The sequence below is a fragment of the Molothrus ater genome, chromosome 11 (genome assembly GCF_012460135.2).
Source record: "Molothrus ater isolate BHLD 08-10-18 breed brown headed cowbird chromosome 11, BPBGC_Mater_1.1, whole genome shotgun sequence".
In the NCBI taxonomy this organism is placed as follows: domain Eukaryota; kingdom Metazoa; phylum Chordata; class Aves; order Passeriformes; family Icteridae; genus Molothrus; species Molothrus ater.
The window spans coordinates 6,851,769-6,866,818 of NC_050488.2; the positions used below are offsets into that span (position 1 = coordinate 6,851,769).

General features: G+C 43.8%; 1 protein-coding gene across 1 annotated transcript in view; it reads left to right on the plus strand.

Annotated features, from left to right (window-relative positions):
* The window catches only part of DNAH1 (dynein axonemal heavy chain 1), a 72,089-nt gene that overhangs the window by 22,301 nt on the left and 34,738 nt on the right, over positions 1–15,050 (plus strand). Inside the window, 15 exon segments of the mRNA XM_054516078.1 lie at positions 776–931; positions 1,918–2,116; positions 3,923–4,176; positions 5,073–5,285; positions 5,988–6,152; positions 6,849–6,970; positions 7,534–7,639; positions 8,743–8,922; positions 9,829–9,969; positions 10,579–10,742; positions 11,127–11,240; positions 11,856–12,044; positions 13,048–13,153; positions 14,227–14,340; positions 14,667–14,816. Coding sequence (XP_054372053.1) covers positions 776–931; positions 1,918–2,116; positions 3,923–4,176; positions 5,073–5,285; positions 5,988–6,152; positions 6,849–6,970; positions 7,534–7,639; positions 8,743–8,922; positions 9,829–9,969; positions 10,579–10,742; positions 11,127–11,240; positions 11,856–12,044; positions 13,048–13,153; positions 14,227–14,340; positions 14,667–14,816 — 2,373 coding nt within the window.

Consider the following 15,050-nt stretch of genomic DNA (forward strand, 5'->3'; position numbering starts at 1 on the left):
CATGGGCACCTCCTTTTTCTTTTTTGTGTACTCAGCTCCCTGCAGAGCATCTCCTGTGATGCGCTGCCATCAAGGGGGAAAATACAGCATTCAGCCATGGAACTCATCTTGTGGGAAAAGACCCTGAAATAATTGCAGAGGAAAAAAGCCATTTTTAAAATTTTTTAAATTCAGGGGGGAAAAAAGCCATTTTAGAAAGGTGAAATCACTGACCTAGATTTTCTTGGAAACAGGTTCCCAAAATGATAATACCCCAACACTGGCTCAAAAACCCCAAACAAATAAAAAACAAGCCCACACAAAATACCAAAGCAAAATCCAAACCAAACAAACAAACCCAAGCCACCGAAACAAAACACTAAATTTATTAGAGAAGCTCTAGATATGTGTTAAACAATTCTTGGAAACAAACTGAGTGACTAGTAGAGCTATCATTTGCACTTTACTGGTTCTGTAGCAAATATCAGTGTAAATTCAGCATCAAATTTGGGCATAGACTTATTGTTCCTATTCCTTGGGGATTAACTGTTGTCACAAAGAGGACAAGCAGCTGGTCATCACATTTGCAGTTTCCTCCACCTGACCAGTGGTTATTGCTTCTCCTCACCACTTTCATCATGGTCTAAACAGAAGTGAAATTGGTTTGGGGGAGGTGAAATCAAGAGCATAAAAATCTTGCCTTTGAATGTAACAAAGAGCGCACCAGGAAGCTGTTATCTCTAGAAGCAGCACTCAGCTTCAGAGTCCCAGCTTGTGCCTGCCTTTTCTCTTCCAGCTGACTGTAGGTGGATTTTCTGTCCAGTCAGACGTTAACCAAGCCCATGAGCTGGCTGAAGATGCAAGGGATGTCCGGAAGCAGCTGAAGGAGCTCCAGGAGTTGGCAGTTCTCTACAACAACAGGGAAAGACTCTTTGGCATCAAAGTTACAGATGTAAGTGTCAGGTCCTGTACCCACAGGACTCTGATCTTTGCTGGGATTTCTAGGTGGTAGGTAGAGCAAATAGTGAGACATAGCTCCTCAGGGAGGAATCCTTCATGCTGCTTTGGTTTATCTGGGGAGCTGCTCCTCAGTCCTGTGGATTGGCTACACTGCTTCATCGCTCCAGTGGGCTGCAGAAGAGCCAATCCCTGGCAAATGTGGAAGGCTGCTCAGGGTCTGATATTTCCACTACTTCTGTGAGAGTTTGGATGCCCACAGTGAGGTCTGAGAGATGTTCATGAGGAGAAATTGGTTGGGAAGGTCTTGAAGCAGCACTCAGGATGCATCCATTTCTGTAAGGCTGTTGCTGCAGGTCTATGGGTGTGAATGCAAGTGGTTGCAGAGTGGGTGCTGGCAGCTGGCTGGGCTTGGAGCGTGGTGTTCTCCTAAGGCAACAGTTTATGTAGTTGTAAACACTCATTTTGCTTGTAGCTGCTCAGCTGCCAGTGAGTCATTGTCATCCACATCCAGCCAAGTCTGGCTGCAGACCAGAAGTGGAGTTCACATGATGATGATCCTTTCCTACCCTTCAGTCTCTGGTTACTTCTCCTTCCCTGTAAGGAGCCAAGTTTTAATATGATAATGGTGTGTGCTTTCACTGATGGTGTGTGGCCTGTCCATCAAAATCTCCTCAGGAGAGCTTTGTACAGGCAAGTGGAAAGAGTGCTTTCCATGCCACACACATGGTGCAGGCACAGCTCCACTGGATATACATTGTCCTGAATGTGTCAAGCCCAGCTCTGCTGGTTGCTTTCCCTTGGAATACATATTGGCCCAGGAGAAAGTAATCTGATATGTCCTCTTGGCATACATGTTTTCTCATTGCTGGCTTCAGATTCAAAAAAGAGGTGGGTTTTTTTTTTGCCTTTTGACATGTAAGCTGTTGTTTGGAGGTGAATACACTTGTTGTTTACGTTGTTTTTAATTTCTTTCTAAAGTACAGTGGGCTGAACAAGATGCTTAAGGACTTCCAGCCATACTACGATCTCTGGACTACAGTGTCAGACTGGATAAAGTGGAATGTGAGCTGGATGAATGATTCTCTCCTTAAAATTGAGGCAGAGGAGTTAGAAAAGAATGTCAATGACTCTGTTAAGACCATGCAGAGATGTGTGAAGCAGTTCAAGGATTCACCAGGTAGATGCACAGTCTGGGGAAAGGAAGGTGGTGCATATCAGCATTTTGATGTGAAGCATGTCACAGAGTGCTCTAAGTAGGGATTATCAGGAAGTCACATGTGTATTTGAGACAGCTGGGAAATGCTAACAAAGTTATTTCCCACTTTTTTTTCCTGAAACTATGATGATTCACATCTAGATACTAGTTACAGGCTTTAAGTACCAGCCACCCTCTGATGTTGCAGTTAGTATTTACTAAGTATATATATATATATATATATATATATATATATATATATATATAAAAAAATATGTATATATATATATAAAGTGCAATAATCCAGGCTAGTCACAGAGAGTTACTATATAGCCCACTGGCTAGACGTGTGGGTTTAAGCCTTCATGCAGAGTCAGTCAGCAAGGGAACTTGAATCTGGGTCTTGCAGGTGCTGTTTTCTTGGCCAATCTTATTTTCTTTTTGGCCAATGCATTTAATGGAAAGCCAGAAGAGGTCTTGATTTTGTTATGAATAAAATCAAATTGCAAAACCTGGAAATGATCTCTGCAATATAATAACAATTTTCCTTCTTGCCTGAATGTGTATGAAGTTGAGATGATTGCGCTCAGCCCTTGCAATTCACACTAAGGTCTTCTGACCATTTCTCCTAATAAAGCTGAAATTGGGACTTCAGTTGTAGCTTAACTTGCCATTCCCTGGTTCTCAGAGATGTGTTGGTCATTCTTTAGAGCTAATTCTAAAATCTCCTGCCAGATGGCTTAGATTGAAATATATTTTGCTGTGGGTGATTTTTGATTCATCCTTTTTAACTTGAACTTGCTCTTAAACAATGCCATGAATCAGCCCCAATGGAGGAGGTGATGAGTGGATGCATGAGTAACTATGAATCATTATGATAAACAGAAATACTAAGAATACCTGCTTATGCTCATTGCAATATTCTCTGGTACCTGGATATTTATTCTGTCCTTTGCATATCCCCAGCAGGGAGCACGAGGTGATCACATCTTTGCTGTGAGCACACAGTGCAACCATGCAGGGTGCAATAAAAGGAGGCATATGCTTTAGCCAGATTTTGGAAGGGAAGCAAGTCCGATGTTCTTTACCTACCCATTGTTTTATTCACAGTAGCACCAACCAAAAAGGCATGATGTGAACAGTGCAGAGGCTTTCTAGGATGCCCCCAGAGAGAAAAGCCTTTTCCCTCACTTTGTCCTTCCTATGAGGCAGAAGTACCTTTGTCTCTAGCATGTCCATAGGCTGGCAGGGCCTGTTCTGCACACTTTTCATTTTCAGGCTGGGATCCCAGCCTGCTTTTATCTTCTCAGTGTCCATCTTCTATTTAGGGTGACCTCAGCTGTGCTGTGAGATAACTTAAAATGCAGGTTTGTTAAGAAGTGAATGTCTTGAAATGATGACTGTAACTTCCAAAATATCTGCTGGCAGATGATCATGCTTCAGTCCATATCAAGGAGTTAAATTTGTCTGCCTCTCTTCTTCTGGTGAGCTCTATCCTAAGGCACACTTCAGCTTAGCATGGGCTTGCCTTTAACAGGCTTTTGGTAATAGGCACATCTGGTTCTTGGGAGAAGGCTTGAATCCTGGCTTAGTGGCCATGTAGAGAGAGCCTTCCTATCCTCCTTACTTCAACCTGCATTTTCCAGTGCTCTCACCTGCTGCTTACCTGTACCATGTGACTACATGCACATCAGGCTTTAGACAGCTTCTAGGAGTTCCTTAAGGCAACTTCCTCACAAGCTGTTGTTGCTGATTTTCTCCCTGTTGTTCTGATTCTTTCCCTGAAAGACTGCCAGAGTGTGGCCAAGGAGTTTCGAGACAAGATGGACGATTTCAAGCAGTACGTGCCCTTAATCCAGGGGCTGCGCAACCCCGGCATGAGGAGCCGGCACTGGGAGATGCTGTCCAGCCAGGTCAAGGCCGACGTGGAGCTGGAGCCCAGCATGACATTTGGTCGTTGCTTGGAGCTGAACCTGCAGGACCACATGGAGACTGTTCTCAAAGTGGCTGAGACAGCCAGCAAGGAATACGCCATCGAAAATGTGAGAAGAGAGGACTTGTTGTGTCTCTGCTTGCTTCTTAAATGGGTTATTGCTGAGCACACAGTCATTGCCCTGGGTGATGTTCCTGAGTGTCCCAGAGTGTTAGACACATTCTGCAGCACAAGTAAAAAGGTTGCTGTCCTTACAGAAGGGAGTGATGACCACACAACTTCCACTCAGTAGAAGAGCTTATTCTGTCTTGTGCAGAATTTCAGTTGTGGCATTAACAGCACTGCCTTATGGTTTTGTTGATCCACTGCTAGGGTTTCACTCATCACTGTGGGATTAGTAACTGGTTAAGTTAGAATAAATTGATTGTCTGCACTCTGCCATTCAAATGTTATGTCAGAAGGATTAGCTGTGACTGGAAACAGAGATGGCAAATCCTTTAAACCAGTAAACGTGCAGGGAAACCTTTCTAGCTCTGGAGATTCATAGATTAAATAGTCTTTCAGCTTCAGTTCATCAGTTCAGATGTGATCTAAGATGGTCTTGACCTTCTGGCAGCTCTTGTTCTCCGAAATCTCAGGCAAGCTCCCAATGGATAGTTCCCCTTTTGTCAAAGCTGTCATTAATCATAGTCATTAATAAGCCCTTTACTGGCAGCCTCTGTGCATCTAGAGCATAAACAGACCTGGAGGTGAAATTGCCATTTTTTCCCCTCAAGGCGTTTGTTTCAGCACTGGTGTCGACGTGTTGAACCTATGGGCAATGCAGAGGAAATGTGCTGTTGCTGATTGTGTCGTGCATAAAATACAGAGTTGCAGTTTCCAGTGGATTCCAGGAGCGAAAATCTGTCATTTTCTAGAGAGTGGCATTAAGAGAGTTGTGGAAGCTGGGATAACCATTTGCAGAAGTTGTATCTGAAAATTAAAGTGCTTGTCCCTCTGTTCCAGGCACTCAACAAGATAGAGGCTGAATGGAAATCTGTTTCATTCAGTGTGGTGCTTTACAAAAACACCAAAACCTATATACTGAAAAGCACCGACGACATTTCTCAGCTCCTAGATGATCATATTGTCCTGGTTCAGAGCATGTCTTTCTCACCCTTCAAGAAACCTTTTGAGGAGAGGATGAACTTGTGGGAAACTAAGCTGAAGATAACACAGGTACTGGTTTTTACCCACACATATGTGGGAGGCAGGCAGCTGGGCTGTGCTGCCATGGTTGGACATGGACACTGTGCAGTTGCTGCTGGGAACTGGAGGGCAGTTATCAAGAGAGTATCAGTCTTTAGGGAAGAATAAGGCCTGTGAAAGCCCTCTGACTCTAGGAAAGTAATGCAGCCCTTTTGCTGCCTATTGCAACATGTTTTGGTGGGGCCAGATCTTGCCTATTGCTGTGAGTAGTGTTACTGGTCTCTCTAATCATACTGTATTAAGTGGACCTTAGAGATTCTTACAGACCCTGTGAAATCCATTCTCATCATCCACATCTCAGTGTAGGAAAGCACATGGGAGACTGCTGTTTAAACAAGATCTGCCAGACTGTGCCAGCACTTGCTCATCAAACCAGGAGCACCCAGCAGGACTCTGACAGCAAAATAGCAGTGCTGCAGGAGAAAAGTTCCAAAACTTTTGGAAAGGGGAGTGCTAGGAAGTTGTTAATTATTTGGAAAGGAAATTCCACCTCCTGACCCTGTAGGTAGATTTTAGAAATATGGAAGGTGTAAGTGCTGCATCACCTTTTTTTCTTTCTTTCTTTCTTGGTTTTTTTTTTTTTTTAAACATGTTCCAGTGCACAGTTTGAATGGTTTTGTTGAACAGATTCATAGCATGGTGTCCTGATATGCTTTTCTTGCTTCCCACTAGGATGTCCTAGAGGAGTGGCTGAACTGTCAGCGCTCTTGGCTCTACTTGGAGCCAATCTTTAGCTCAGAGGACATCAAAAGACAGCTCCCACTGGAAAGCCAGCGCTACAACATGGTGGATAAGGATTGGAGGGAAGTCATGAAGAAGGCTAATGCAAACCCTGAGGTATGTGCCTTGATGAAAGCCAGTGCAGGTATCTCAAACACCTTGGAGCTGTGCTCACACAAGCACTGTGTCTTTGAGTCATTGTTTTCATAATGGTGTGGACACGAGCAGCACTGTGTTAACTGTGTAGCCTTGCCCAGGGCCTTGTGCTGGGTCTCTTCTCTTGGAACTTGGCCTTTTTTTCTGGTGTCTGAATGGACAGATCCATTCTCTGTAGTGCCTTCCACCAAAGTCTCCACCCCAGCAGTTTCCTCCTTCTCAACACACAGAATCCCTGCCTCTTAATGACTCTTGTGACCTGCAGTGGTTGTAATCCATAAGGTAACTCCTTCAATTCCTCCTCAAGACTGATTCTCTACGTTTTTTAGAACCATTGTTTTTGCCTATTTTTGTGTCCTGGTGGCAGTGCTCTGCTCTCTTCTATTCTCCAGTCTCCACTTCCCAGGACTCCTTCACTGCTTGTATTCCATATTACAAATGTTGGTATTTAGGGGAAGCCAGAAATGCTTGTCTCCATAAGGGCTGTTTACCCTTCTTACCCACAAAGCTTACACCTCTCCAGATCCCTGAGAATTCCTGTGAATGAGTCATTTAAATCCCATCAGTAACATCACTGGGCAACCCAATTATCTCCATTGCCTTATCTCTCACATGCTCAGAATACTGATGCTTCCTCTGTTACACATTCTGTTGCAGGTGATTTCTTTGTGCCCTCATCTAGAGCTACTGAAGAAGCTGCAAAATTGTAACCAACTACTTGAACTTGTGCAGAAAGGGCTGAGTGAATATCTGGAGACAAAGAGAGCCGCTTTTCCCAGGTAACCCCGAATTTCACTGGGCTAGATTGCACTCCCTCTTTCAGAAAATATGAAAGGAGAGGCCCAGTGCAGTTCATTCTGCCAAGAAAGCAAAACCACCTAAGCTTAGGATTTATGCATGGCCTGCAAACATAAGCAAAGCTGTGCCTTTCAATGCTGCCATCTCATGGGGAGAAAACAGGCACACACAAATGTGGTGAGTTTAGGGCAGTCTGGTAGCATTGTTGCATATCTGTGCCTCAGGATTTACGTAGAAAGGGTGGGGTAAAATGAAAATCTCCAAGTAACTTTGTCTCTTATTCCCTGAAGGAAGACTTCTATTCTTTGATACTCATGTAAACCCTCTTTGCTAGGAAATGACTGACTTCTGCAGAGGCAGGAGTCTGTCTCTACAGAAAGGGAGAGGGCTGGATGGTGGCTGCTCATCTACACAAATACAAAGAGATCAGTGAGCAGTCAGCAGCAGTGTCTTTAGCAAAGGCTTGCTCCCCATCATGCCAGCACTTAGCTCTTGCTGCTGCAGTAAACAGAGCCTCTCCTCATACTTTTCTCTGTGTTTGTAGGTTCTACTTCCTTTCAGATGATGAGCTGCTGGAAATCCTGTCCCAGACCAAAGACCCCACTGCTGTACAACCTCACCTGCACAAATGCTTTGAGAACATTGCACGGGTAGGCACAGCCAGCACACGAGTGGCTTGGCCCACCTTTGGGAAGCTGTGTCGTGGGAGTTGGAGGTGTTCTGAGGTCTGGAGGAATGTTCACATTCTGCTCTATGGAAATGTGTCTCCTGGGAACCTGTACCTGTACAAAGGCATTGGAAGGTGCTGCCTGTCCTGAAGTGGGATTCCAGCAACCTCACTTTAGACATTTCAAAACCAGGCATCTGCCCATGAACTGGGTACCCTTGGTTGTCCTTCAGACAATGGGGGGAAATAGGAATCTGCAAAGGGTGACTTAGAGAAATTCACTTACATAGCCATCCTAGGAGGGGAGGACTTTCCCTCTGGAGATGTGTGTCCATCTCACCATGAAGGCCAGGAGAAATAGCTCTGACTTAGCTTTCTGCTCACAGGCACCTTGTTAGGATTGAATCCCACTCCTGCTGACAGCCCCAGAAGGGACAAGAACTGAACAAGCCTGAGCTGAATTAGGTTTCTGCCTTCATCCCTACTTAGGAGCTGGAGTTAACCTGGCTATTTTTCCTCTTTGTTATTCCTAATAGACTTCAGACTCCATAGCTAGTCACAGCTCGAACCACCACAATACTCAGACAGTAAAACCAATCTCCTAGTCATTAGTTTGGAAAAATAGAAAGGAAATTGAACTGGAAACATGGTGCAAAGCCATTGGAATAAATAAGGGGACTTTCAGTGATATGCTGGGGCACCGGAGAAGCTGTTAAAATTTTACTCTTAAAACCAGGCACTGTGACATCAAGGGAAATTATTTGAATCTACAGAATTGAGCAGGAGTCAAGGGTCTGAATCCTAGACAGGCAATAAGAAATGTTCATCCTACCTATAATTTGATTTGCTTCACTCAAGTCACACCAGCAATGTGAATCTCTTGTTTTCATACAATTGTTTTCCATTATTTGGAGAGGTCATTTTGCACGTCTGTCTCACACCTTATTATCACTACTGGCAACCAAGTTTGGCACCAGGTTTATAATGAGCAAACACTGGTGTAGGCTGGCTGTCCCCCAGGGGCAGGAAGGCAGGGATAGAAAAGAAATCCTTCACTCATATCTCCTGTTGTGCTTCTTCCATTAGCTGAAATTCCAGGAAGACCTACAGATCACACACATGTACTCTGGTGAAGGAGAAGAGGTGAAGCTGTTTTCCGCCATCACTCCCACTGAGAATGTGGAGGACTGGCTGGTGGAAGTGGAGAAATCCATGAGGGCCAGTGTTCGGGACAACATAGAAAAATCAATTGGTGTTTATCCAGAGGTAAGGGTTTTATCACAGACTGCCAGGTCTCTGATGTGTTGGTTCCAGGCTTGCCATGGAGGTCGCCAGAGGTGGGGCTGATGAACTTGGGATCTGATCTATTCTATTCTATTCTATTCTATTCTATTATATTCCACTTTCAAAACACGGCCTTTAATACAGTTGTGTTCCTGTAAGTGCAGAATGAGCAGCTGGGCAAAACGCTAATGGCCCAGCAGAATGCAAACCCTGCACACTCCCTCACAGGATCCCTACAGCATGGAACAACCCTGTATGAATCCATATCTATTCATCTCTCCAGACTATTTCCTCTTTGTAAGGATCTTCTGCTTCAGCTCTCGTGTCTCACACATTGTGCTAGGGGCTGGTAAAAGTAATCAAGGCACATGAGCTGTTGGTTTCAGTCAGTGCATAGGGGATGCATCACGGCTCTGGTTTCTGTATAAAAGCTATGCTGGTGTAAAATTGAAATTTTTAATCTAGGTAATCTATTTCTAATCTATTTTTCAGAAAGGCTGAAAAATAAAGAGGCCTCAGATGTTTTTGTTACTCTTTCTTATTCAGACTGAAAATTTGAAAGTAGAAAAGTTAGAAAAGGCCAGGGGAGGGGAAACATTCTTTTGGGTTTCACAGATTCCTGCTCTTCACCTGCTAATGGCTACTTGTAACTGGTTACTGCAAGTGGCATAGTGGAGAGAAGTACCCGGTGCCTGAAGGTGATTTCTTCACAGAAAGTGGAAGAGAAAGAAAAGGAAAGCCTCTTACACAAGAATTCAGTGCTGATTTGTTAAGCATGCCTCTCAGAGCAAGAGGACATATAAATAAATAAATAAATAAATAAATAAATAAATAGTCTTAGCACCTTTTTTCCTCCTTTCTCGCACCTATTCTTTTTTCTGTTTTAAGACTCCACGTACTTCATGGGTTTTGGAATGGCCTGGCCAAGTGGTCATTGCTGGCTGCCAGATTTTCTGGACAAAGGAAGTGTCTGAAGCTCTGGAGGCTGGAGATTTATCCAGCAGGCTTTACCCACAGCTGAGTGCTCAGGTATGAAAATGAATGTAAGGGTGAGATTTTGCCAGATGGAGACTTTTCAGTCATCAGACCTCAGACAAGTTATAAATACAGCCAGGACAATACTGGTGGGGAAACAGATGCACAGTTTTGCATAGCACTGTTCAAAACAAGTGATAAAACAGGTTTTCTTCTTAATTATTAGGGTATTTGTCATAATAAAATACAGGACTGATAATATGATCACCACCTGAACACTACGACAAGGTGAAAGATAACTTCTCCAGGGTTACCCAAGAAGCAAAACGCAAAGAACTGAAGTGATGGACAGTGGAGGAAACTGCATCCTTCATATCAGTTCTGTGCATCTAATCACACCTAATACCTGAGAATTATTAGCTCTGGACTTCATAGTGGCTCTCACTCGTTCTTTTCACCTGAACATGGTAATAGTGTATGTAAAACTCAGCTCTGAGCCAGCCCTGAGTAGAATTTGCTTTCTGAGCAGCCATTTGTACTTCTGAAAAGAGGCAGAAGTTGCCTGAGCATAGCATATGATCTGAGGCTCAGCATGCCCTGAGTTTGATTGCATTGTGCTGGTACAGAGTGCATTGCTTCAGGGTACTTTCCTTTTGTTCCCAGCTGGGAGATTTGGTGGCCCTGGTCCGTGGGAAGCTGTCCAAGATGCAGAGAGCAGTGCTGTCAGCTCTCATTGTCATCGAGGTGCATGCCAAGGATGTTGCAGCAAAGCTTGTTGAGGAGAATATTACGAGCATGAACGATTTTGAGTGGATCTCCCAGCTCAGGTTAGAGAGCACAGCTGTTGAACCTCACCTGGCTTCCCTGGCCAGTCTCCATTCTTCTTACCCATCAGCTGTGTCCGTGGCAAATGGAAACAGGAGTATGAGACAGATCTGGCTTTAATGGCATCCTCTTTGACAATAGGAACTAACCCATACCATGATGTTTCACTGTGAAAGGCTGTGCTCCTGCCCAAGGGGTTCAATGCTTGATCCCAGGTCCTGTGAGAACTCCTGTCCACCCTGTTGTGCTACTTTATCCTTTCTGCTCTCAAGAGGGAAATCCCTTGACAATCAGGTCTCCAAACCTGCAGGCTGTAATCTCGTGAGCTGCTGCTTTGTCTGCCAGGCAGTGTTTATCTTTCTGATGCCATGTTCACTCACCATTAGATACTACTGGACAAGGGGAGACCTCTACATCAGAGCAGTCAATGCTGAGTTTATCTATGGCTATGAGTATCTGGGCAACACTGGCCGTCTGGTTATCACACCTCTCACTGACAGGTAAAGACATTGTTTTCTGGGTAACAAATGCACTTTTTTTCTCTTTTCTTTTTTTTTTTTTTTTTTTTTTGTTCTGGATGAAGAGGATTAAACCAAGGATCTGACCATTCAGGTCCCACATCTTAATGTATGTAAATAGAATCCATTTGTACAGTAAAGGACTACTTGAGACAAGTGCACAGGAGAACCCTGGCATTGGTTGCTATTGTATTCTGAGTGGGCAGTGCTCAGACTGATTGCTTTCACTCTGCTAATTCTTAATGTAGTGCTCTCATATAAAATGCCCACCTGATATCAAAGGAGCTCTTCTAGAAACCAGCTAGTACTCTAGAATATGCAGCAGAAATAATAGTTTTACCCTTTTGTAACTGTCCTTTTTCTGCAGAATGAATTTGTAGCCAGTGGCAGAAGGATTTATCCATGCAGGCCCCCATGAATACTAATCAAGGCCACATAGCTCTAACTCCTTTGCAGAATGCTGCATATCTAAGCAGTTTTGTAGAATAATGAATGATGGATTCCTCCTTGTCTCCAGCTGTATAGATCATATGTCTCCTTGCTGAAATCAGTAGTACAAATGCTTTTTTTCGTCATCTGGTCTCTTCTTTGTTGTAGGTGTTATCTGACACTTACAGGAGCTCTGCACCTGAAATTTGGAGGAGCACCTGCAGGACCAGCAGGAACAGGCAAAACAGAAACAACAAAAGACCTGGGCAAAGCACTGGCAATCCAAACTGTAGTGTTCAACTGCTCTGACCAACTTGACTTTATGGCAATGGGCAAGTTTTTTAAGGGACTAGCCAGGTACAGTGAAATGCTGAGTGTCATTATTGAGGGATGCTGCACACTAGGAGTTGGTGGGTATTTTTCATAGCAGCCCAAAAGAACAAGAAAAGCCCTGGCAAGGGGGTTACTGAGTTCCAGAATGAGCAAGGTTACAAAATTCCAGCCAGAAAGGAGGAACAGTTGATCCAATTATAAAAAAAAAGAGATAAAAAGAGATCCTTGTTCATTTAAGGCAAAATTAAAATGCTTTGCACTAATCCACAATGCACTAATCCACCTGTGCAAGTGTTTGCAGCTTTGGCCTTTATTTTAATATCATCCATGTTGGACTGAGATTCAGCCCACAAGCTGCTTAATCTTAAGAAGAAGAGAATCTGCTGAGAGTATTCAAAATTGAGCAGCCAAGAGAGACTGCTCTAAGCCCTGAGGGATCCTCTCAGAGAGGCTTCTCTCTTCTCTACATTTCAAACAGAGCTGGTCCAATTAGTCTGTTGCACACTGGTGAATCTGAATTAGTTAGTCCAACAAAAGCTGATATTCTTTTCTCAGATGTTTTCTTTGTAAGTAATTTAACTTCTTTCCTAAGCCATGCCTTGTGGGAAGATCACCTTCCTCATATGCATGCTTCCAGCTTTATATATAGTTTTCCAAATCCTGAAAAATGTACTTAAGTGTTGTCTAAACTGTATCTGCTGCACTTACAGCTCAGGTACCAACCAGGAATTCAACATGACACCTCTTTAAAGCTCAAATGTGTAATGGAGAATTTGCCCCAGGCTCTAGGATTGGATAACAAATCACATGGCCTGAAATGCACAGCTGGGGTGTCCCCTGAACCAGGACACAGTGGCTGTGTCACTGTTTGCCAGGGGACATCAGAGCCCTTTTGTGTTCACTTCCAGTCTCTGTTATGCCCACCCAGTATGTAGATATATAACTTCTAGTTCTGTCTGAACTTTTGACTGCAAGTTTGCTCCTGTGTGGTGTTCCTGACTCCCTTCATTCTCCCTTCCCTGCCCAGCTCTGGTGCCTGGGCTTGCTTCGATGAGTTCAACCGCATCGACATCGAGGTGCTGTCTGTGGTGGCCCAGCAGATTACAACCATCCAGAAAGCACAGCAGCAGAGGGTATGTAGGGAATATGTGGATGCAAAGGCAGACAAAAAAATCTCCACGTGAGGTAGTTCAGGCAAGTCCTTGTCTCTGCACACACCTTCAAGCTTCACTTCTCAGGGGCAACTCTTAGCAGACATCCTTGAGGAGTGGTTTGAACAATGTCCTAACTATGGCACATCACATCAGTCCATTACAGTCAACATCCTCAGGGGAATTTTTAACTTCACGTTAGTCTATGCTGCCAGAGTTGCCCACACTCTCACAGGCTGAAGTACCTCTCATCTTGAGCTGTAGTGCTAGCAGGCTTTGGTGTGGGAGACACTCTGATACTGATCCACTGAGCTGATCAAAATTGGAGCTGTGATAAAGGCAGTCAGTGTTCTGACATGAGTTGCTCACCACCAAATTTGTCTAAATGTGTTAACCAAGCTTTGGTGGATTCACAAAACCCAGTATGTGCAGAAAAACACATATTGGTGCACACAGAGTTGCATTGTAAAGTGAATTGTTGTGAACTGTTGGTTTTAGTGGAGATTCAGCTGTCAGCCAGTCTAGCAGCCAGCCTCTGCTTTGTTCTCTGGAGGCCCAGAAGGGTTAAGACCTGAATCTCCTTGACTTTGGCTTGGAATTAGAAACTTGCTCTCCGTAAATTCTTCTGCATTACTTTATCCCCCATCTGAAATTACTACCTGCACAGCTTTAAAAAGGATTTAGGTTTCTCTTTGCCCTCTTTGCCATGAATTAATTCGGGTCTCATCTCTAGTGCAAAATAAATGGGAAGACGTTTGTTTACAGCTGAAGGGATAGAAGTCTGTTCAAGAGTTTAAAGGAAAAAAAGAAAATTTAACCTATCAGTAAATCTTCCACAAGCCCAGTCTTTTATACAGGGAAAAATATTGCTGGTAATACTGGGTTCCTGCAGTGGGACCAGATTGAGTCACTACTGTTGTGGGCAGCTGTGTGTGTTTGTGCTTTATAATTTAACAACTAAAAGCTATTGTTCTCCTCTGGAAGATTCTGCTACACTATTTACTTTGCAGGTCAGGCTCTGTTCTTAGAGGATGATCATATTTTTAATTTTCCAGGTGGAAACCTTCATATTTGAAGGCACAGAGATCCCACTGGTCCCATCCTGTGCAGTCTTCATCACAATGAACCCAGGGTACGCTGGGCGCACTGAGCTGCCCGATAACCTGAAGGTAAGGAGGGCAGGCTGCAAAGACAGAAAGAAAAGGGGCAATAAAGGTGCTGGTGCTACCTGGACTCACCAATGTGTCCATGACAAGAGTTAGGGTGTGATGCTTTTGGAGAGTCTCCAGGATCACTTTGAGATTTGAACCATATGTGTAAGGAAATGGCATTGTTCAGATTGCAGTCTGCAGGGATGCTGCAGTGACAGCTGCCAGGGACACTCATCTTGTGTCCTCTAAACAGTCTGGAATGGATACTCAGCCTTTTCAGTTTGCTGGGAAAAAAGCAAGAAACTACAGTGTTTTGAACATTGTGTTGGATCTGTATGTTCCAGGCTCTCTTTCGTCCTGTGGCTATGATGGTCCCAGATTACTCCATGATTGCTGAGATCTCACTCTATTCCTTTGGGTTTAATGAAGCCAAAGTCCTTGCAAAGAAGATCACCACAACATTCAAACTATTGTCAGAACAGCTCAGCTCCCAGGTAATTGCCTTAATGTCCAAGGCTGTTTTATAAATGTGAGACTTTCTCCGCCTAGGCATGAAGTATCCAGATGATTTTCTTGGTGCCTTGTTATAGCATATCTCAGAAAGGTCACTACACCCATTCTTTCTTTCTTTCTTTCTTTCTTTCTTTCTTTCTTTTTCTTTCTTTCTTTCTTTCTTTCTTTCTTTCTTTCTTTCTTTCTTTCTTTCTTTCTTTCTGTCTTTCTTTCTT